This window comes from Monodon monoceros, unplaced genomic scaffold (assembly GCF_005190385.1).
Source record: "Monodon monoceros isolate NGI ecotype Baffin Bay Population unplaced genomic scaffold, NGI_Narwhal_1 Super_Scaffold_19, whole genome shotgun sequence".
Lineage (NCBI taxonomy): Eukaryota > Metazoa > Chordata > Mammalia > Artiodactyla > Monodontidae > Monodon > Monodon monoceros.
In genome coordinates, this window is record NW_021703775.1 from 50,230,967 (window position 1) to 50,250,230 (window position 19,264).

At 37.5% G+C, this 19,264-nt stretch overlaps 1 protein-coding gene across 5 annotated transcripts in view; it reads right to left on the reverse strand.

Moving 5' to 3' along the window:
* Window positions 1–11,288: 11,288 nt before the first annotated feature.
* Window positions 11,289–19,264, reverse strand: part of SOCS5 (suppressor of cytokine signaling 5) — a 58,217-nt gene continuing 50,241 nt past the window's right edge. For 2 of the 5 annotated variants that reach the window (XM_029231579.1, XM_029231582.1), the window contains exon 2: window positions 12,347–15,433. In XM_029231579.1, the coding sequence (XP_029087412.1) occupies window positions 13,811–15,421 (1,611 nt within the window). In that variant the 5' untranslated portion in view covers window positions 15,422–15,433 and the 3' untranslated portion in view covers window positions 12,347–13,810. Of the gene's footprint in view, window positions 15,434–18,034; window positions 18,060–19,264 lie in introns of those variants that run through there. The other 3 variants (XM_029231581.1, XM_029231580.1, XM_029231578.1) reach the window with 3 other exon arrangements.

The following is a 19,264-nucleotide window of genomic DNA, read 5'->3' on the forward strand; positions in this document are numbered from 1 at the left end:
ATTCTTTTCCATTATAGGTTGTTACAAGATATTGAATATAGTTCCCTATGCTATACCATAGGTCTTTGTTTTCCATCTGTTTAATACGTAGTAGTGTTAGTAGTGTGTATCTGTTAATCCCAAATTCCTAATTTATCCCTACCCTCACTTTCCCCTTTGGTAACCACAAGTCTGTTCTCTATGTCTGTGATTCTATTAATGTTTTGTAAGTAAGTTCATTTGTATCATTTTTTAAAAATTCCACATATAAGTAGTATCATATGATATTTGTCTTTCTCTGTCTGACTTACTTTACTTAGTATGATCATCTCTAGGTCCATCCATGTTGCTCCAAGTGGCATTATTTCATTCTTCTTAAGGCTAAGTAATATTCCATTACATATATATATATATATATATATATATATCACATATTCTTTATCCAGTCATCTGTTGATAGACATTTAGGTTGCTTCCATCTCTTGGCTATTGTAAATAGTGCTGCTATGAACAATGGGATACATTTATCTATTCAAGTTAGTTTTTCTTCTTTTCCAGATATACGCCCAGGCTGGATCATATGGTAACTCTATTTTTAGTTTTTTAAGGAACCTCCATACTGTTCTCCATAGTGGCTGTATCAGTTTACATTCCCACCAACAGTGCAAGAGTGTTCCCTTTTCTCCACACCCTCTCCAGCATTTGTTATTTATAGACTTTTTGATGATACCCATTCTGACTGATGTGAGGTGATACCTCACTGTAGTTTTGATTTGCATTTCTCTAATAATTAACAGTGATGAGCATCTTTTCATGTGCCTATTGGCCATCTGTATATCTTCTTTGGAAAAATGTCTCTTCAGGTCTTCTTCCATTTTTTGATTGAGTTGTATGTTTTTTTTGATGTTGAGCTGTATGAGCTGTTTGCATATTTTGGAAATTAATCTCGGTCACATCGTTTGCAAATATTTTTTCCCATTCTGTAGGTTTTCTTTTCATTTTGTTTATGGTTCTCTTTGTTGTGCAAAAGCTTTTAAGTTTAATAAGATCCCATTTGTTTATTTTTGCTTTTGTTTCCATTACTCTAGGAGACAGATTCAAAAAAATATTGCTGTGATTTATGTCAAAGAGTGTTCTGCCTATGTTTTCCTTTAGGAGTTTTATAGCATCTGGGCTTACATTTAGGTCTTTAATCCATTTTGAGTTTATTTTTTGTATATAGTATTAGAGAATGTTTAAATTTCATTCTTTTACATGTAGCTGTTCCGTTTTCCCAGTACCACTTATACAGGAGACTGTCTTTTCTCCATTGTATATTCTTGCTCCCTTTGTCATAGATTAATTAACCATAAGTGTGTAGGTTTATTTCTGGGCTTTCCATCCTGATCCACTGATCTATGTGTCTGTTTTTGTGCCAATACCATACTGTTTTGATTACTGTAGCTTTGTAGTATAGTCTGAAGTCAGGGAGTGTGATTCTTCCATCTCCATTTTTCTTTCTCAAGATGGTTTTGTCTATTCGGGGTCTTTTGTGTTTCCATACAAATTTAGAAATTTTTCGTTCTGGTTCTGTGAAAAATACCATTGTTAATTTGATAGGGATTGCATTGAATCTGTAGATTGCCTTGGACAGTATGGTCATTTTAACAATATTGATTGTTCCAACCCAAGAACACAGTATATCTTTCCAACTGTTTGTGTCGTCTTCAATTTCTTTCATCAGCATCTTAAAGTTTTCAGAGTATGGTCTTTTGCCTCCTTAGGTAAGTTTATTCCTAGGTATTTTATCCTTTTTGATGTGGTGGTAAATGGGCTTGTTTCCTTAATTTCACTTTCTGATCTTTTGTTGTTAGTGTATAGAAATGCAAGAGATTTCTGTGTATTAATTTTGTCTCCTGCAACTTTACCGAATTCATTAATGAGCTCTAGTAGTTTTCTGGTAGCATCTTTAGGACTTTCTATGTATAGTATCATGTCATCTGCAAACAATGACTTCTTCCTTTCCAATTTGGATTTCTTTTACTTCTTTTTCTTCTCTGATTGCTGTGGCTAGGACTTCCAAAACTATGTTGAATAAAAGTGGTGAGAGTGGGTATCCTTGTCTTGGTCCTGATCTTAAAGGGAATACTTTCAGTTTTTCTATCATTGAGTATGATGTTAGCTGTGGGTTTGTGGCCTTTATTATGTTGAGGTATGTTCCCTCTATGCCCACTTTCTGGAGAGTTTTTATCATAAATGGATGTTGAATTTTATCAAAAGCTTTTTTCTGCATCTATTGAGATAATCGTATGGTTGTTTTTTTTACATGCTTCTTTTTAACGCTGTTTTTTAAATTCAGTTTTTTATTTTGGAGTATAGTTGGTTTACAATGTAGTGTTAATTTCAGAGTACAGCAAAGTGACTCAGTTATATACATATGCATATATCCATTCTTTTTCAGGTTTTTTCCCCCCATATAGGTTATTACAGAATATTGAGTAGAGCTCCTTGTGCTATAAAGACGGTCCTTGTTGATTATTTTATATATAGTAATGTGTATATGTTAATCCCAAACTCCTGCTTTATCCCTCACTCCCACCTTTCTCCTTTGATAAGCATAAGTTTGTTTTCTAAGTCTGTGAGTCTGTTTCTGTTTTTTAAATAAGTTCATGTGTATCCTTTTTTTAAGATTCCACTTATAAGTGATATCATATAATATTTGTCTATGTCTATCTTACTTCACTTAGTATGATAATTTCTAGGTCCATCCATGTTGCTGCAAATGGCATTATTTCATTCTTTTTTATGGCTGAGTAATATTGCATTGTATAAAGGTACCACATCTTATTCATCCATTCTTCTGTTGATGGACATTTAGGTTGCTTCTATGTCTTGGCTATTGTAAGTAGTGCTGTAATGAACATTGGGGTGCATGTATCTTTTCAAAGTATGGTTTTCTCTCGATATATGCCCAGGAGTGGGATTGCTGGATAATGTGGTAGTTCTATTTTTAGTTTTTTAAGGAACACCCATACTGTCCTCCATAGTGGTTGTACCAATTTACATTCCCACCAACAGTGCAAGAGGGTTCCCTTTTCCCCACACCCTCTCCAGCATTTATTGTTTGTAGACTTTTTGATGATGGTCATTCTGACTGGTGTAAGGTGATACCTCATTGTAGTTTTGGTTTGCATTTCTCTAATAATTAGTGATGTTGAACATCTTTTAATGCACTTTTTGGCCATCTGTATGTCTTCTTTGGAGAAATGTCTATTTAGATATTCTGCCCATTTTTTCATTGGGTTGTTTGTTTTTTGATATTGAGCTGCATGAACTATTTGTATTATTTGGAGATTAATGTCTTGTCAGTCTCATCATTTGCATATATTTTCTCCCATTCTGTGGGTTGTCTTTTTGCTTTGTTTATGCTTCCCTTTGCTGTGCAAAAGCTTTTAAGTTTAATTAGATTCCATTTGTTTTTATTTTCATTACTCTAGGAGGTGGATCCAAAAAGATATTGCTGTGATTTATGTCACAGTGTTCTGCCTATGTTTTCCTCTAAGAGTTTTATAGTATCTCATCATATATTTAGGTCTTTAACCTATTTTGAGTTTATTTTTATGTATGGTGTTAGAGAATGTTCTAATTTCGTTCTTTTACATGTAGCTGTCCAGTGTTCCCAGGAGCACTTATAGAAGAGACTGTCTTTTCTCCATTGTATATTCTTGTGTCCTTTGTCATAGAATAATTGACCATAGGCACATGGGTTTATTTCTGGGCTTTCTACCCTGTTCCATTGATCTATATTTCTGTTTTTGTGCCAGTACCGTACTGCTTTGATTACTGTAGCTTTGTAGTGTAGTCCGAAGTCAGGGAGCCTGATTCCTCCAGCTCTGGTTTTCTTTCTTAGCATTGCTTTGGCTATTCAGGGTCTTTTGTGTTTCCATATAAATTTAGAAAATTTTTGTTCTGGTTCTGTGAAAAATGCCATTATTAATTTGTTAGGGGTTGCATTGAATCTGTAGATTGCCTTGGGTAGTATAGTCATTTTGACAATATTGATTCTTCCAATCCAAGAACGTGGTATATTTTTCTGTCTGTGGTTTCTTTCATCAGCATCTTATAGTTTTCAGAGTACAGGTGTTTTGTCTCCTGTGCCTTTTTGTCTTTTGTGCCATTTACCAATGAGCTTTCCCATTCATAATTTTCTTGTTTCTAGTTGTGGCCTTTTCTTTTCCATCTAGAGAAGTTCCTTTAGCATATGTTGTATAGCTGGTTTGGTGGTGGTGAATTCTCTTAGCTTTTGCTTGTCTGTAAAGCTTTTGATTTCTCCATTGAATCTGAACGAGAGCCTTGCTGGGAAGAGTATTCTTGGTTGTAGGTTTTTCCCTTTCATCCTTTAAATATGTCCTGCCACTCCCTTCTGGCCTGCAGAATTTGAGCTGAAAAATCAGCTGATAACCTTATGGGGATTCCCTTGTATGTTATTTGTTGCTTTTCTATTGTTGCCTTTAATATTCTTTGTCTTTAATTTTTGTCACTTTGTCTTTAATTTTTGTCTATTTGATTAATATGTGTCTCACCATGTCCCTCCTTGGGTTCATCCTGTATGGGACTCTCTGTGCTTCCTGGACTTGAGTGTTTCCTTTCTCATGTTAGGGAAGTTTTCAGCTATTATCTCTTCAAATATCTTCTCAGGCCCTTTCTCTCTCTCATCTCCTTCTGGGACCCCTAGAATGCAAATGTTGGTGCATTTAATGTTGCCTAAGAGATCTATGAGGCTGTCTTCATTTTTTTTTTAATTTATTTTTGGCTGCGTTGGGTCTTCATTGCTGCGAGCAGGCTTTCTCTAGTTGCAGTGAGAAGCAGCTACTCTACATTGCGGTGCGCTGGCTTCTCACTGCAGTGGCTTCTCGTTGCAGAGCAAGGGCTCTAGGCACGCAGGCTTCAGTAGTTGCGACATGTGGGCTCAGTAGTTGTGGCTCGCGGGCTCTAGAGTGCAGGATCAGGAGCTGTGGTGCACCGGCTTAGTTGCTCCACAGCATGTGGGACCTTCCCAGACCAGGGATAGAACCCGTGTCCCCTGCAATGGCAGGCAGATTCTTAACCACTGAGCCGTGAGGGAAGTCCCTGTCCTCATGTCTTTTCATTCTTTTTTCTTTATTCTATTCTGCAGCAGTGATTTCTACCAGTCTGTCTTCCAGCTCACTTATTCATTCTTCTGCCCCGTTTATCCTATTGATTCCTTCTAGTGCATTTTTCATTTCAATTATTGTATTGTTCATCTCTGTTGTTCTTTAAATCTTCTAGCTCTTTGTTAAACATGTCATGTATCATCTTGGTTTGTGCCTCCATTCTTTTTCCAAGATCTTGGATCATCTTTACTATCATTACTCTGAATTCTTTTTCAGGAAGATTGCCTATCTCCACTTCACTTAGTTATTCTTCTGGAGTTTTATCTTGTTCCTTCATCTGGAACATATCATTTCTCTGCCATCTCATTTTGTCTAACTTTCTGTGTTTGTGGCCTCCATTCCTCAGGCTGCTGGATTGTAGCTCCTCTCATTTCTGCTGTCTGTCCCCCTGGTAGGTGAGGTTGGTCCAGGGGCTTGTGCAGGCTTCCTGGTGGGAGCAACTGGCACCTGCCCACTGCTGGGTGGAGCTGGGTCTTGTCCCTCTGGTAGGCAGGGCCATGTCAAAGGGTGTGTTTAGAGGTGGCTATGGGATTTCTCTTGTTTGAGATTTCTCTTGTTTCCTGAGGTAAGGTTTGTATCACTATAAACTTCCCTCTTAGAAATCTAGATTTTAGGAGGACATGCAATAAGGTTTTCATGATATATTTGTCAGTAAAGTGGATAAATATATACAAGAGGATGATTAATTCATTCACTCACTTAACAAATATTAATAATCTACCCTGGGTTAGTACTCTGCTAGGCACTGAGGATAAAATAGCAAACAAGGTAGAGGTGGTCTCTTTTCTGAGTTTCTCAAGAGGTAAAGTCAAAACCCAAACCCAAATGAATAACGTATTTGCAAGTTTTTTGTAATAAAATCTATGAAGAAAACAAAAGCAGGGCAGAGACAGAGAATAATATGGGGGAGATCTCCTATAAATGGCATAATCAGGTCTCTCTGAGGAGGTGACATTTAAGCTTAAGAGATAAAGAATGAAAAGAACCTATCTTGCTATGTGGAAGAGAGGAAAGGTTGAGAATTTCAGGAGGGAGCAACAGGTGCAAAAGCCCTGAGGTGGGAACGATACTGGAGTGCTGGAGCCATCATATGAAGGCCAGCATGACAGCAGAGAAGTGAGCAAGGGGAAAAGCAGTGCTAGAAAAAGTTAGAGAAATATGTGGGTGACTCCCTAGATAATGAACTGGAGAATATGAATTAAGGAAACTCTAGAGGCCTGTTGTTTCAACAGTTTTATCAACGGTTTAGAATCTGTTTTTATCAGTTGTTGAAAATCTATTGTCCCCTTGAGGTGAAAGTAAGGGACAGAGCATTGGAAGAGATATGGACTTGGCTAACAAAATTAGGATCCAAAACTTAAAGTATCATTGATAAGAGCTTAGGTTCTGGCCTCAACCCGTGTTTAAAACCTAGCTCCAACATTCACTCTTCCTGTGACCTTGGACAAGTACTTAACACCTTTAAGTCACGTATCAAAGACAAGTAGAGGATTAGAACACAGCAGCTCAGGTAAATCTTATGTATTACATAATAATCCGTCTGCTGCATCAGGTTATATACGGTTTGTTTGCTGGGCCAGGAAGCTATTCTGGCAGCTTTCCCTCTAGGATTATTTTAGGTACATCACTCGGCCTCTGGCAGAATTCATAGATCAAATGTAGGCCCTTAACGTTTATTTTGTTCACTTCACCAATAAACTATACTGCCTCTAAGATTATCTACTTGAAAGATGAGAAACTTAGCATAGCCAAATTTTAGAAATTAATTTTAGTTTTCTAATCCTGTTATTATTTGGATAAAAATTGCCAAAAGACAGTATTTTAAAAATATAATTTACAGATTTTATCATTCACAGTATTGTAACTACTACTGTATACCAAAATTTTTCTCTATTCCTATAATGTCATTAAAATTCCATACTGCCTGTATTACACCCAAGGATACCTAAAAAATATTTATAAAATTAGATGACAAAAGCTTTAAATTATTCCAGTTCAATTTTTAAAAATATATTAAAATGTTTACAAAAATCACTATAAATTTAAAATAATTCATCTTAAAGATAGAAGCAAAAAAAAGTAGGATTAAGTGCATAATTGTATTTTAAGACAGATGAGAAAGTATTATACCATTCGGTGTAATGGTAAAGTTATATTAAGTTTAAAAAAATACCCTAAAATCTTGGGTTTCCAGTTATAGAGGGATGCTTAGTAAATACTTAGAGGAAGAAATATCAGGCAGTAATACTATACATTTCTAAATGTAAGACTGACTACTAAATAAAAACTCAGTGCAGGCTTCACTCACTCAAATTAAGAATGAGAAAAAAATACATCAATCACAATAGCATTTGGGGGGTTAAATTCAGTAACACCCTCTTAAATCTTATTTTGCCACCTGTTCTCAGCATTTTTGTCAGGTTGAAAAAAAGTTTTGGTGTTTAGATTTTACATAGTTTTCCTAATTTCTCTATGTAAGTATAGCTAAGAGTGATGAAGTTTTCCCTATTTAAATATTACTTTTTTTGCATTAAAAATGTGCCTTTCAAAAATATGCTACACATATTTAGTTTTATTTTAAAATAGAGAGGATACATATTCATATTAAATGGGAGATACTAGCTTGGCTTTCTTATAATTTGCTTGAATTTGGAGAAATTATGACACAGTTAACTAACAATCTTCTAGGCAAGCAAACTGCTTCTTTTCCTTACCCCAAATTTTTGGTGCTATTTTTTTTTTCCCTTGTGTGATTTCTTTCTGATGTGCTCCTCAGCTTAATTCCAGTGCTATCAATCTGACCCAAGCAAATTTCACAGGGCGTCCTTTCTCCAGTCTCTCCTGGTCATAATCCATTTTACAGCTGCTGGCAGAATTTCTAATTCTACCTTGCTTACGAACCTAGATAAATTCAGACTCTTCAGTCTAGTATACTCAAATGCTACACTCAACAAATTCTTCTACCACACCCTGCCCTCATCAGTTGTTACTTACCACTACACTTCCACACCTGACTGCTCCACCATCCACTAAGTCAATTTCTTAAACATTCTTGTGATGAAACAAATCTAAGGCACCGAATCACCCTGTCTCCATGTGGGTCACTTTTGTGTTTTTCCTTACCAAGCACGCAACCAGTTTTTGCTCAATTACTTTTTGCTTATTTTCATATATTCTCGTCATTACACATTTATATATTTGCCTCTGTCCCCATTAGTTTAAAAGTTCTATGAGATGAGGGTTCTCATCTTCTACTGAAATTGTATTTCAAGAAACCTTCAGTGACTGGGCCTTAGCAGTGTCAGTTACTCTATCCATTCAATGACCTGTCTTAAAAGTCTCAAGAAACCTAGCTCCACACTGAATCAGGTAAAAAGTAAATTTGGAGCACATCTGAGTTTACTCTCTAAAAGTGATTCAAGGCCTATAACTCTCTTCCTCCCTTGGTATGTTGTCATCTATCTGTATCCATATTGCATAAACTTTCATCTTCTAATTGTTAGAAATGCATTAAAAATAGTGGAAGGGAATATAATAAATGTTAATAGCAGTTACCTCTGGAAGATTACAAAATGGGAGTTGAGAGGGTCAGGGTCGGGGTTGGTGATGGTAGAGAAAATGATAATATGGACTTTGCCGTGGTCCTGATTCTTTATAATCTTCAGTATTTTCTAAGTATTCCATAATAAACTTGCATTTCTCATATAAAAATTTGTACTAAAAAAGATACACAAGCCAACTTGACATAGAAAACATGACAACCAATTTGACATGGATGAAGTTTTAAAACTGAGTGCAAGGCTTATGACTCCAGTATTTAAAAACTTTTGGAATGGCAAGTCCTCTATTGAAAGCAGATGGCTTTCAATGATACAGAATCTTGAATCGACAAACTAAGATAAATGCCGCCATAATTACTTCCCCCGAAGAAATACTTAACCCCCTGCAAAATCCCTAGCTGTTACCATCCTGTCCTATAGTTTTAAATATTATCCATATAGCAACTCCCCGTATTTTACTTTTTTCCCTTAACTCTACATTCATACATCTGTCTACCCAATGTCTGTCTCCACTGAGATAATTAATAGGAATCTCAAATCTCAACATATCCAAGGCAAGATTTGATTTAAACCCTCCAATTTGCTCCTCCACTGTTGTTCTGAAATCTCAGCATCACCATCCTTTGCTCAAAATTGGACTCATCTTTGACTTCTTCTTTCTTCTTCACATCTAACCCATCACCAAATCCTGTCAAGTTTTTCCACCAAAAAACTCCTCCCTATGACTACCACTCCAGTCCAGGTTGTCACCATCTCACACTTAGGAAACCGCAACAGTCACCTTAATTTTGCCCCACTATAGCTTGTTCTCCATCTATTAAAGGGATATAAAGCAGGCCATGTCACTCCCTTACTTACCGTCAGACTCAGAATAAAATTTAGATTCCTTACTTTGGGCCCATAGTCCCAAGTGATCAGGCCCTTGCCAATCTCTACAAACTTATCACCCACCATTCCTCACCACACTCACTGGACTTGTCTTACTGGCATTCTCTCTTTCAGTATAAAAGCTCACTCCTGCTTTGAGATCTTTAGTTTTGTTTCTTTCATTAAAATACTCTTTTCTTTGATCTTGGTGATCATCTTCTCATCACTCAAGGTCACTATTCTCTAGTGACCCTATAACTTTGTCTTGTAACCCAATATATACCCATCACCTAATATATACCCACCTTATACCCATCACCTAATATATACCCAATATATACCCCTCACCTAAAATGGTGACTGGCACATGGGTCTTCAATGAATATTTGTTGAGTGAATGGCTGAAATGAGTCTAAATATTCAATCAAGCTTCCTGGGCATGGAAACAGTTGTTCCAACTGATCCCTACTTTGAAAGGACAATCCCTCCACGCCCCACCCTCCAAAACAACAACCAACCACCTCCCACAGAAATCCCACCCCAAATCTCCTTAGAAATATACCACATTATAAAAGACTGTGTTCTCTATTGGCTGTTGCAAAAATATGAAACAAAACCTGAGCCTCATAGATATGTAGTTTTTATGCACCAAGCAGCATTGCCCCCTTTGGAAACGTTTCTCACCTTTAAGTCAGCCCTTAGTGTGCATGTTTACCTAATTTCATCTAGGTAAAACTGTTATGTGTTGCGGTACAGAATAAATGAAGGAACTGGTGTGATCTGTGGTGGTAACACACTCCCAGAGATAGATATAGGCCCTGCATCTTTCCTAGGAGAGTTCTGACTCACTCTAGACTCTTTGCCTCTACCAAAAAGGAACTTTGTAATTTTCTTTGCTACAAAAATAAGGGATCTAACATCAATCTCAATAAAACTTACCAAACTAGTATTTAGTGCCATGGAGCAAAGGAAGCTTAGGGTGGAAAATGAATAGCAACCAGGTCAAAATGTCAAAAATGTTCATAAACTTTGAGTTTTGTCAAAATGAAGCTTAGAATTCAAGTATCAATTTTTATAGTTCAAGCCACTATAAATCTTATATAAACCTTCTCATGGACCATAGGAACACAGATCAGTTTGTGGAGTGTGATTACTTGGGCTCAATTTTTGTCTAAAAAGTATAAATTTAATTATGACTCTTAGTAACTATATTTAAACCAAGCTGTTTCTTCAAAATTTTTTTTACTGTGTTTAGCCAGTAAAGAAAATACTAATGAATGCTTTCTCTTTTTAAGGTAACGGTATTACAAACAAGATTATAGTTGTAAGACTAAACTTCAGGTGTAGATGATCAAGTATGAATGGTACAAGGATAGTATATATATATATAGAATAAGGCCTTTACATGATTTTGAATCAGATGGCAATATTAATGTTGAAATTAATAACAGCATAAATATATATATATATGCATATGTATATAGGGAGTGTGAATGAATGAATAAGTGAACGTAAGAATGAGAATGGATATGAATCAGAGCAATCTTTCCTCGGGTTAAATTATAATTACTTCACTATGAAGTGTCTAAACTTCTAAAGAATTTCCTAGTTCTCATTAAAACGCACTTCAAAAAGACCATGAAAACACAAATTTAGTTGACAGGCTACAACGGGATTCAGAAAAAGACACAGTGAATATAGACTTAGGTGCAGTTTCATGCTGGTGATTTTTCTTTTTTAAAATGTAAGCCACTAATTGTTTAAGAAAAAATTTTAAACCAAAAGTTGCATATTAATATTACACACTGAAACATAAGTGACTTTTAGCACAGTAACATACATGCTTACATAAACTCAAATATTTACACATTTAAAACAATTTCCATTTAACATATGAAATTTCTGAAATACATAAAAGCATTAATACTTTCTATAAAACTACAATTAAAACATCAATTTGCTACAAGCATACAAAACATCAAGTGCTTTCTTGGAGTTTCAAGTTACCTCTTTAAAATAAGATCTTGCTTGCATATATAGTCTTTCTCCAATAATCAGTATGAACTTTTTCTTCCCCAAGAGGTTTATTTTCCAGGTACATTATAAGCTCAAGAAAACGGACCCAACAATTATGCACTGTAATTATGTCATAACAACTTAATTGCACATAATGCTTTAAAGTAGGTTTGGATGAAGTTCTCAAACACTTTGGTATATGTTCTTCAGGGACTTCTATTAGAAACAACAGGAATTGTAAGTCCCTTCAATCCCCATTTTGCTTTAAAATGGACAAGTCTTTGGTTAAAGTTCTACATTTTGGGCATTTGTTATTAATTAAAATGGTCCCCAAACCAATAAATGGTGCTGATGTATTATTAGTTTACAAGACTTCATTTAACTTGTTTCTGATGCAGTGGGAGGCTATAGATATTCATTTATTATAACATGTCATCGATAGTTTCAACCTTTCACTTATAAGCAGAGAAATCAATAGGTTTAGCCAGTATTTCTCTGTTCATTTTCTGTTATAATCTAGACTATACAGTAATTTGCAGTAACTATAGATACTGTTCCACAGTATATGTGATTATGATTGGAAAGATGTATAGAATTAAATTTAGAGTTAGCTTAGTCGGAATAAGTCAATATTAGACTGTTCAGTAATTCTGCATTAACTATAGTAGGTTGTCAGGTAATGCTTATTTAAAAACCCCAAACCATTCCATTTACAAGAGAAATTGTTGCAAATGTATAAAACAGCAGATATACAAGGAGAACACCAAACGTACTTTATTAGCACAAAAAAGCAGCCGTAACAAGGCACAGCAAGCGGAAACATACATTAGCAGTCAAAGGGTTAGTGTTGCATACAAATATAGCTTTTCTTTTTTGTGGCCTTGGCGATAGCCATTGGGATGTAAAAGAACTTTCTGTAGCAGCCGGTAAGGAAACTAAGGAGCACTCACCAGTGGTACAGAGCACGTTAACAAAAAGACAGAAGAATGGATTCGACTACTTTAGTGCAAAATGTCCAGGACGGAACTGTAAATTCAGTCCAATACTAAGAAGCAAACACTAGAACTTGGTATTACTTCCAAAATAGCTCACTCAAGTAGTATTGCATACTATTCTAAGTGACAAAAAGGTGCTAAGTAAAGTTATTTACAGATACAATGGTTGTACAGTACCTTTTAAATCAGCAATTTAGGTTTAAGATTTTTCCATTAAAAATTAAGTGCACTGAAATTCTATAACTCGTACTTAAGCAATTCAGCTATAAGAGTTTACAACAAAGAGATAAATACTGCCATCTAAATTATGAATTACAGTTTAACAATAATCTCAACAGTCAGCAACCACGGTAGTATTATCTGACTTGTTTGGGTATCTTTCAGTCTCATTTTCTTCATGGTTCACAAACTCATCACGGGCATAGAAAAAGATCCAACTTTAACGAGTCAGCGATTTGACTGCACACGTCACCTTAAAAAATCACACGCAGGCCTGCTCTGCAGCAGCTGTTCCCAATGTGCTGTGTTAAAGCACTCATTAAAAAATGAACACTTAAGGCCTTAAATAAAGTTCTACTACCAACTTTTCATAAGTCTGAAATTTTAAGAACTACTACTTAGAAAACTGGTTTACTTAACAGTACCTTTTGCAGAAGAGAAAAGGAGACTATCAACACTTAAGTGAACTGCACTGCACTATGCCCTTGTGGCCAGAAAACTGCATTTTTTTCTAAAAGGAAGGCAGTCTTTATTTTTTGGACTTCCAAAGCTTGATTTATAGTAACTACAAACATCACTACTTTTGGAAGGTTATAGAAAAATTCTTAGAAAAAATAATAATTTCAAACATTAGTCACACTGTTGAAATACTCATCCAATATTAATAATTTGTTCTTCAGTAAGAAATAGAATTCTTCATAGCAAATGCCCCAGAGTTGCTTCACTCCGTTAACTACAGCCATTAAAAACCAAACTGTCAGCTAAGTCGGCAGAATGTTTTTGTAGCCTTACCGAACACCTGTAGCTGTATCCTCTGTTGTCTCAATAGGCACCACGTTTATCTGAGTAAGTAACAGCAGATTGCACCTGACAAATACTAACACTAAGCTTACATACTGTACTGAAGAAAACCTAACACTGATATGTGTGCTTGCTAGAGGTGTACTGCCCGATGCACATACAAGCAGATCTAGTTAATGCCCTTTGGGGACAGGAGGGTTTACTTTGCCTTGACTGGTTCTCGTTCTAGCCAGCGAACTCTAACTTTTTGTTTATAATGATACTCTTTTAAAAAATCCTGTAACATTGACGGTAAAGGGAGCCCATCAATTCCATCATACGTAGTGCATCTGCAGATGACTGCACGGCAGATGTACTGCAGGCTAAAAGGGAAGGTCCTATTTAGTGATATCGTAAGCAACGGTTCAAAAAACATGCAAGAACTGGGGTCTTTGTAATGTTCCAAAAGTCCTGTTACAGTGGAGGAGTGAAACACACACGGGTCGTGAGCATCAAAACTAAAGTTGTGATTCCACTGTTCAATTCGGGCATGCAGGGATCTGTTATAGCGACGGAAGCTCACAGAGAAGAGGTAGTCCTCCTGTGCAGAGTCCCTGAGCAAAAATGTACCTTCAGGTTTCCCTTCCAGAAGGGCTTCTGCTTCGTAACGGTCCATCACTCCCCAGTAACAGGGATTACCTGTGATCTGAAGCAAATCCGGCACGAGGCAGTGTATGTAATCAATCTGTGTATGGACTTTCCAAGCTCCCTGTCTGCTAACGTGGGCATGGCTGTCTCCAGATACCTGACGTTGCTTCTGCCTCCGTGACTGCAAACACAGCGTGGTTGTGTCCTCTTCAGAGTCACAATTAGCTTGTGGAATTGCAGAATTGTCCCCATTTATTTCAGTCATTCCAGGAGCTAACTTTGGTCCCAGTTTATATAACGGGTTAACCTGTGCAGTGGCTTCAAACGTATGTATTTGTGCGTTGGGAGGGGGGTCAACCCCTTCTTCAATACTAAGCCGCCTTCTCTCTCGAAGCCTATCTTCTTCATCTTCTGTAGAAACCAAGGATGGATCAAATGTATCAAAAAATGTTGAATGTGGGCTCACAGGGGCTGTATGCTGTTTAATCAAATGCCATTTTTGGGCCAAATCCGAGCCAGCAGGAAAAGGGCATTTCTCAAGCATTAACTCAGAAAGGTGTATTTTTCTTTTATTAGAAAAGAGGGGCTTTGACTGCTTGTTGTAAGTTCTCATGGGAAAACACAAGCCCACAGTATCCTGCAACCTCTGTCTCAGAGAGCGACTTCCTACGGCTCTGCTGGAAACGCTGTCCATGTCGTGCACAGAGCTTACACCATATCGCCTCTCTCTCCTTTGAAGTCCACTTCGAGTTCTACCAAACTTTTTATCGGTATCTAGTGAACTCTGTGTCTTTGTAGAACAGGAATGTTTCTTCTTCCCACCCCAAGGAGCATGTCGAGAGTAGGAATCTCTTCTTGCAAGTCTTGTTCCTGGGGTGACACATGAGTCATTATCCTTTTCAATGCTTATTTCAACAATCTGAGGAATTTCAGTGGCACAGTTTCGGTTTCTCCTTGAAGAATTCTTTGAAGGGCTTAACCCCAGTTGTAAGGCAACATTTTCTCTTAAGGGACTGCTTTGTTGCTGAGGAGCTGAGTCTCCTATACTGATGTTTTTGTCTTTGACAGACAAACATCTGTTGGAGTTCATATCCACATTTTCACTACGGCTTCCTCCCTCATGACTGAAGAGATTCTGACACCTGTATTTGAAGTTATTCCACATTTTCCCCACTTTATCCATTGATTATAAGACCTAAAGACAGAAACAGGAAAAGGAGAAAATAAGTTAATCAAAGTAGTGTGTGAAAACAGAAAAGGCAGTAAGTACCCACCCTCCTTCTTCTCATTGGAAATTTCAGGGGTTCTGGTCAGAAATTCGGCTTACATTGCCCTGCTAAGGTGATGAGGCTCTTACAGTGTCTGGCAGCTGTAAGGCCAGCAGGCCCTTCTGTGGCACTATTATTCAAGCTAGTCCTCACTATGCACGTCCTTTCAGATAGACTACTCAGAACTCGGGGGAAAGGAAACAAACCCTTAAACTCTGGTTGGTTTTTTCCTATGCATCGACCTAATTTCATTATGACACTGATTTCTGTCTCCTTTCTTTGAATAATTTAGGTACTGCCTCAAGTATTACGAAGGGAAAGTATGTTCTGTATTGTTGAAAGGTATCTGCATTCAACTTCTCAAAAGTGACAATCAGGGCCACATTTCTGTAATGCATTAGTTAAAAAACCTTTAAGTAGTAATCTTACCAATTTCACTTACCAACTAACCGCCGCTCTACTCATCTGGCAGTCTAAACCTTACAGGTCAATCACCTATAAACATTCCATATCTGCCCTCCTCACCCTAGGACATAACAAATTTTATCCATGATTTTGAAGAAGCAGTTTGAGTATAATGGAAAATAGGAGAAAAGAAAATAAAATTTAGGTTTAAATGGAAGACGTCTTTAAGCTTCCCAATTCTTAGCCCTGGAAGAGCTTGAAAATAACAGTAATAGAAAAAAAGTTATGATACTTTAGTAAATAAAAAACAAAAAATATGCAATTTGGCATCTTTATTCTTACTCCTTTAAAAAAAATCTAGGGCTTCCCTGGTGGCGCATTGGTTGGGAGTCCACCTGCCGATGCAGGGGATGCGGGTTCGTGCCCCGGTCCGGGAAGATCCCACATGCCGCGGAGCCTGCGCGTCCGGAGCCTGTGCTCCACAGCGGGAGAGGCCACAACAGTGAGAGGCCCGCGTACAGCAAAAAAAAAAAAAAAAAAAAAATCTAAAGCAGTTTATGGCACTTTATAAGTGAGTTATTTTAAGACTACAACATTTATAGGCACACTGTCTCATTCAGTAACCTAAAAGTCAACATTAGATGAAATGGAAAAGCCTAAACTTAAAATTCAACTAGTTTTGTCACAACATGACAGCCAGAAGTTTTTAAAAAGTGTTCTTTTTCTATTTTGCCATTTAGTAAATATGGCACTTTTTCCGCTGAATTTTTTGTTCATGTTTACTATGTCATTAGGTACTATTCTGCACAGTTTAAAATCAGTATCGGAAAACTATCTGAGTTGTTTCTTATAGTGGTGAGAGTCATTACAGCTGATCCTTCCATAACTGACTAATCCTCTTTGTCAGAAATACCTGCATTTTTCAAGAAGCTGAGTAGGATCAAGAAAAATAAAGAATAAACTTTCTTAAGATGAGTTACATATCTTCCCTTTAGTTTCTTACAGAAAGGGCTCTTGGACTAGTGACAATGCCAACATAGAGAATTTATGTCTATAAAATCATAAATTGTACTTTCAGATTCTTCTTTACTAAAAGCATACTGTTAAGTGGTATATATTCTAATAAAACCTATTAGATGGAACTGTTAAATCTTATTAAACTCTGTCAGAACATTCTGTCTCTTCCTCCTTGCAAAAAAATTTTTTTGTAAGCCTTTTCTGAGGCTTGCACCATTCGAACTTAACATGCCTGTTGTTATCACTTACTGTTTTTTTATATTAAGATTTCACTCATAGCCCTGTTATTTTTAGGACTAATTCCTGCTACATTCCTGTTGACTCCAAAATTTGTAGATCTACTCTTCTGATACCCTGGGTCCCTTCTAGCCTGGCTTCCTTCTCATTTCTTTGAGTTGCTTTTTATTTTTACCTAATTCATACATTTGTAGTTCCAAAGGTCAAATACTACTACGAGGCTTATAACAAAAACGAGCATTGCCTGCAACATCCTCTCCATTCTTGATTCCCACTCCCAGGGAATCAAGGAAAATTACTTTGAATTCTGTTAGCTGTTTCTTGCTGCTATTTTCCTCATGTTTCTAGATAACATGTTCATATTGCTATTGGTTGATAATATTCTATTGGGTGATGGAAATAACTTACCCCCAAAATTTTGAGGGCATTATTCCACTGTTGGCTAGTGGCTTCAACATGGCTGTTGAAAAGTCTAATATCACACCAATTCCCAGTCTTCTGTATGTGACCTGTTTTTATTTCGTGAAAAATTGTACCTCTTCTTTTTCTCCTTAGTGTGGGACCTTTTCTACACTCGTTGTGCCAGGCCCTTTCAGTGTCTTTTTATTCCCCCACCTTCCCTCCCTCCCTCCTGACAAATCCTTTTCATTAGACACTCGACCACTTAGATTCATCTTTTGATTATCATGTATCTTCAAGATTGCATTTCTTTTCATTTTCTATTGGTAGATTTCTTTGGTATTACTTTCTAACAGTTCTCTAACAGTTCTCTTGCAGTTACAATTCTTCCTATCACAGTTTTAATTTCCAAGACCATTTTCTTGCTCTCTGAATGTTTTTTAAAATAATAGATTTATTTATTTATTTACTTTTGGCTGCGTTGGGTCTTTGTTTCTGCGTGCAGGCTTTCTCTAGTTGTGGCGAGCGGGCGTTACTCTTCGTTGCGGTGCGCAGGCTTCTCATTGTGGTGGCTTCTCTCGTTGCGGAGCACGGGCTCTAGGCGTGCGGGCTTCAGTAGTTGTGGTGCGCAGGCTCAGCAGTTGTGGCTCACGGGCTCTAGAGCACAGGCTCAGTAGTTGTGGCGCATGGGCTTAGCTGCTCCGCAGCATGTGGGATCTTCCTGGACCAGGGCTCAAACTCGTGTCCCCTGCATCGGCAGGCGGACTCTCAACCACTGCGCCCCCAGGGAAGTCCTGAATGTTCTTTTTAATAGCATCCTATTCTAGCTTCTTGGATATAATATCTCATTTCTCTACGGATACAAAGTGTAAAATGTTTTTTTAACATTTTAAATATTTTTCTCTCCTTCTATCTTTAGGTCTCTGTTTTTTATTTACTTCAGAGGCTTTCCGCAAGTGTCTGATGGTGCATCACCACCGACATGCTGATCAGAAGCTCTGTCCACTTGGGGAGGTGGGGGTGAGTGGGCGGTGCTTGTCAACTGGCTTTATTACAAGGTGATGAGACAATGAGTTGGTTTTTTATTAGGGAATCCTCAGAAGTTAGCATCTGTAAACCTTGTCTCCTGGCTGCTCATCCCAGAGAGAAATGCTCCAATCTCCTGTCTGGGGCATAGACACCTGACTGCCACGCTCTGAGAAAAGGGAAAAGGGAATGGTGAGGTCTTAACCTCAACATTCAGACTTCCGCTTAGTCCCTGTTTTTCAAAAGTTGTCCTTAGTTTCACAAGATATCCCTTCAGTTACGAATAACTTCTTAGATTAAATTTCTCCCAGCTCTAACCCCTTGTTTTATCCAAGGTAAAGGAACAGTCGTTTCCAGGCTGCTCAGGGTGAAGGAGGACACATGGGAGACTGATACACAGACTTCCCACCGTTCCTGTTTTCAGCTCCATACTCCACCCTTACCTTCTGAGGTAACTGGTTCCTTGAATTTCTGAGCCAGCAACATAAACTGGGTTGCTTCTTTTTTTTTTTTTTTTGCGGTATGCGGGCCTCTCACTGCCGTGGCCCCTCCCGTTGCGGAGCACAGGCTCAGCGGCCATGGCTCACGGGCCCAGCTGCTCCGCGGCATGTAGGATCTTCCCAGACCGGGACACGAACCCGTGTCCCCTGCATCAGCAGGCGGACTCTCAACCA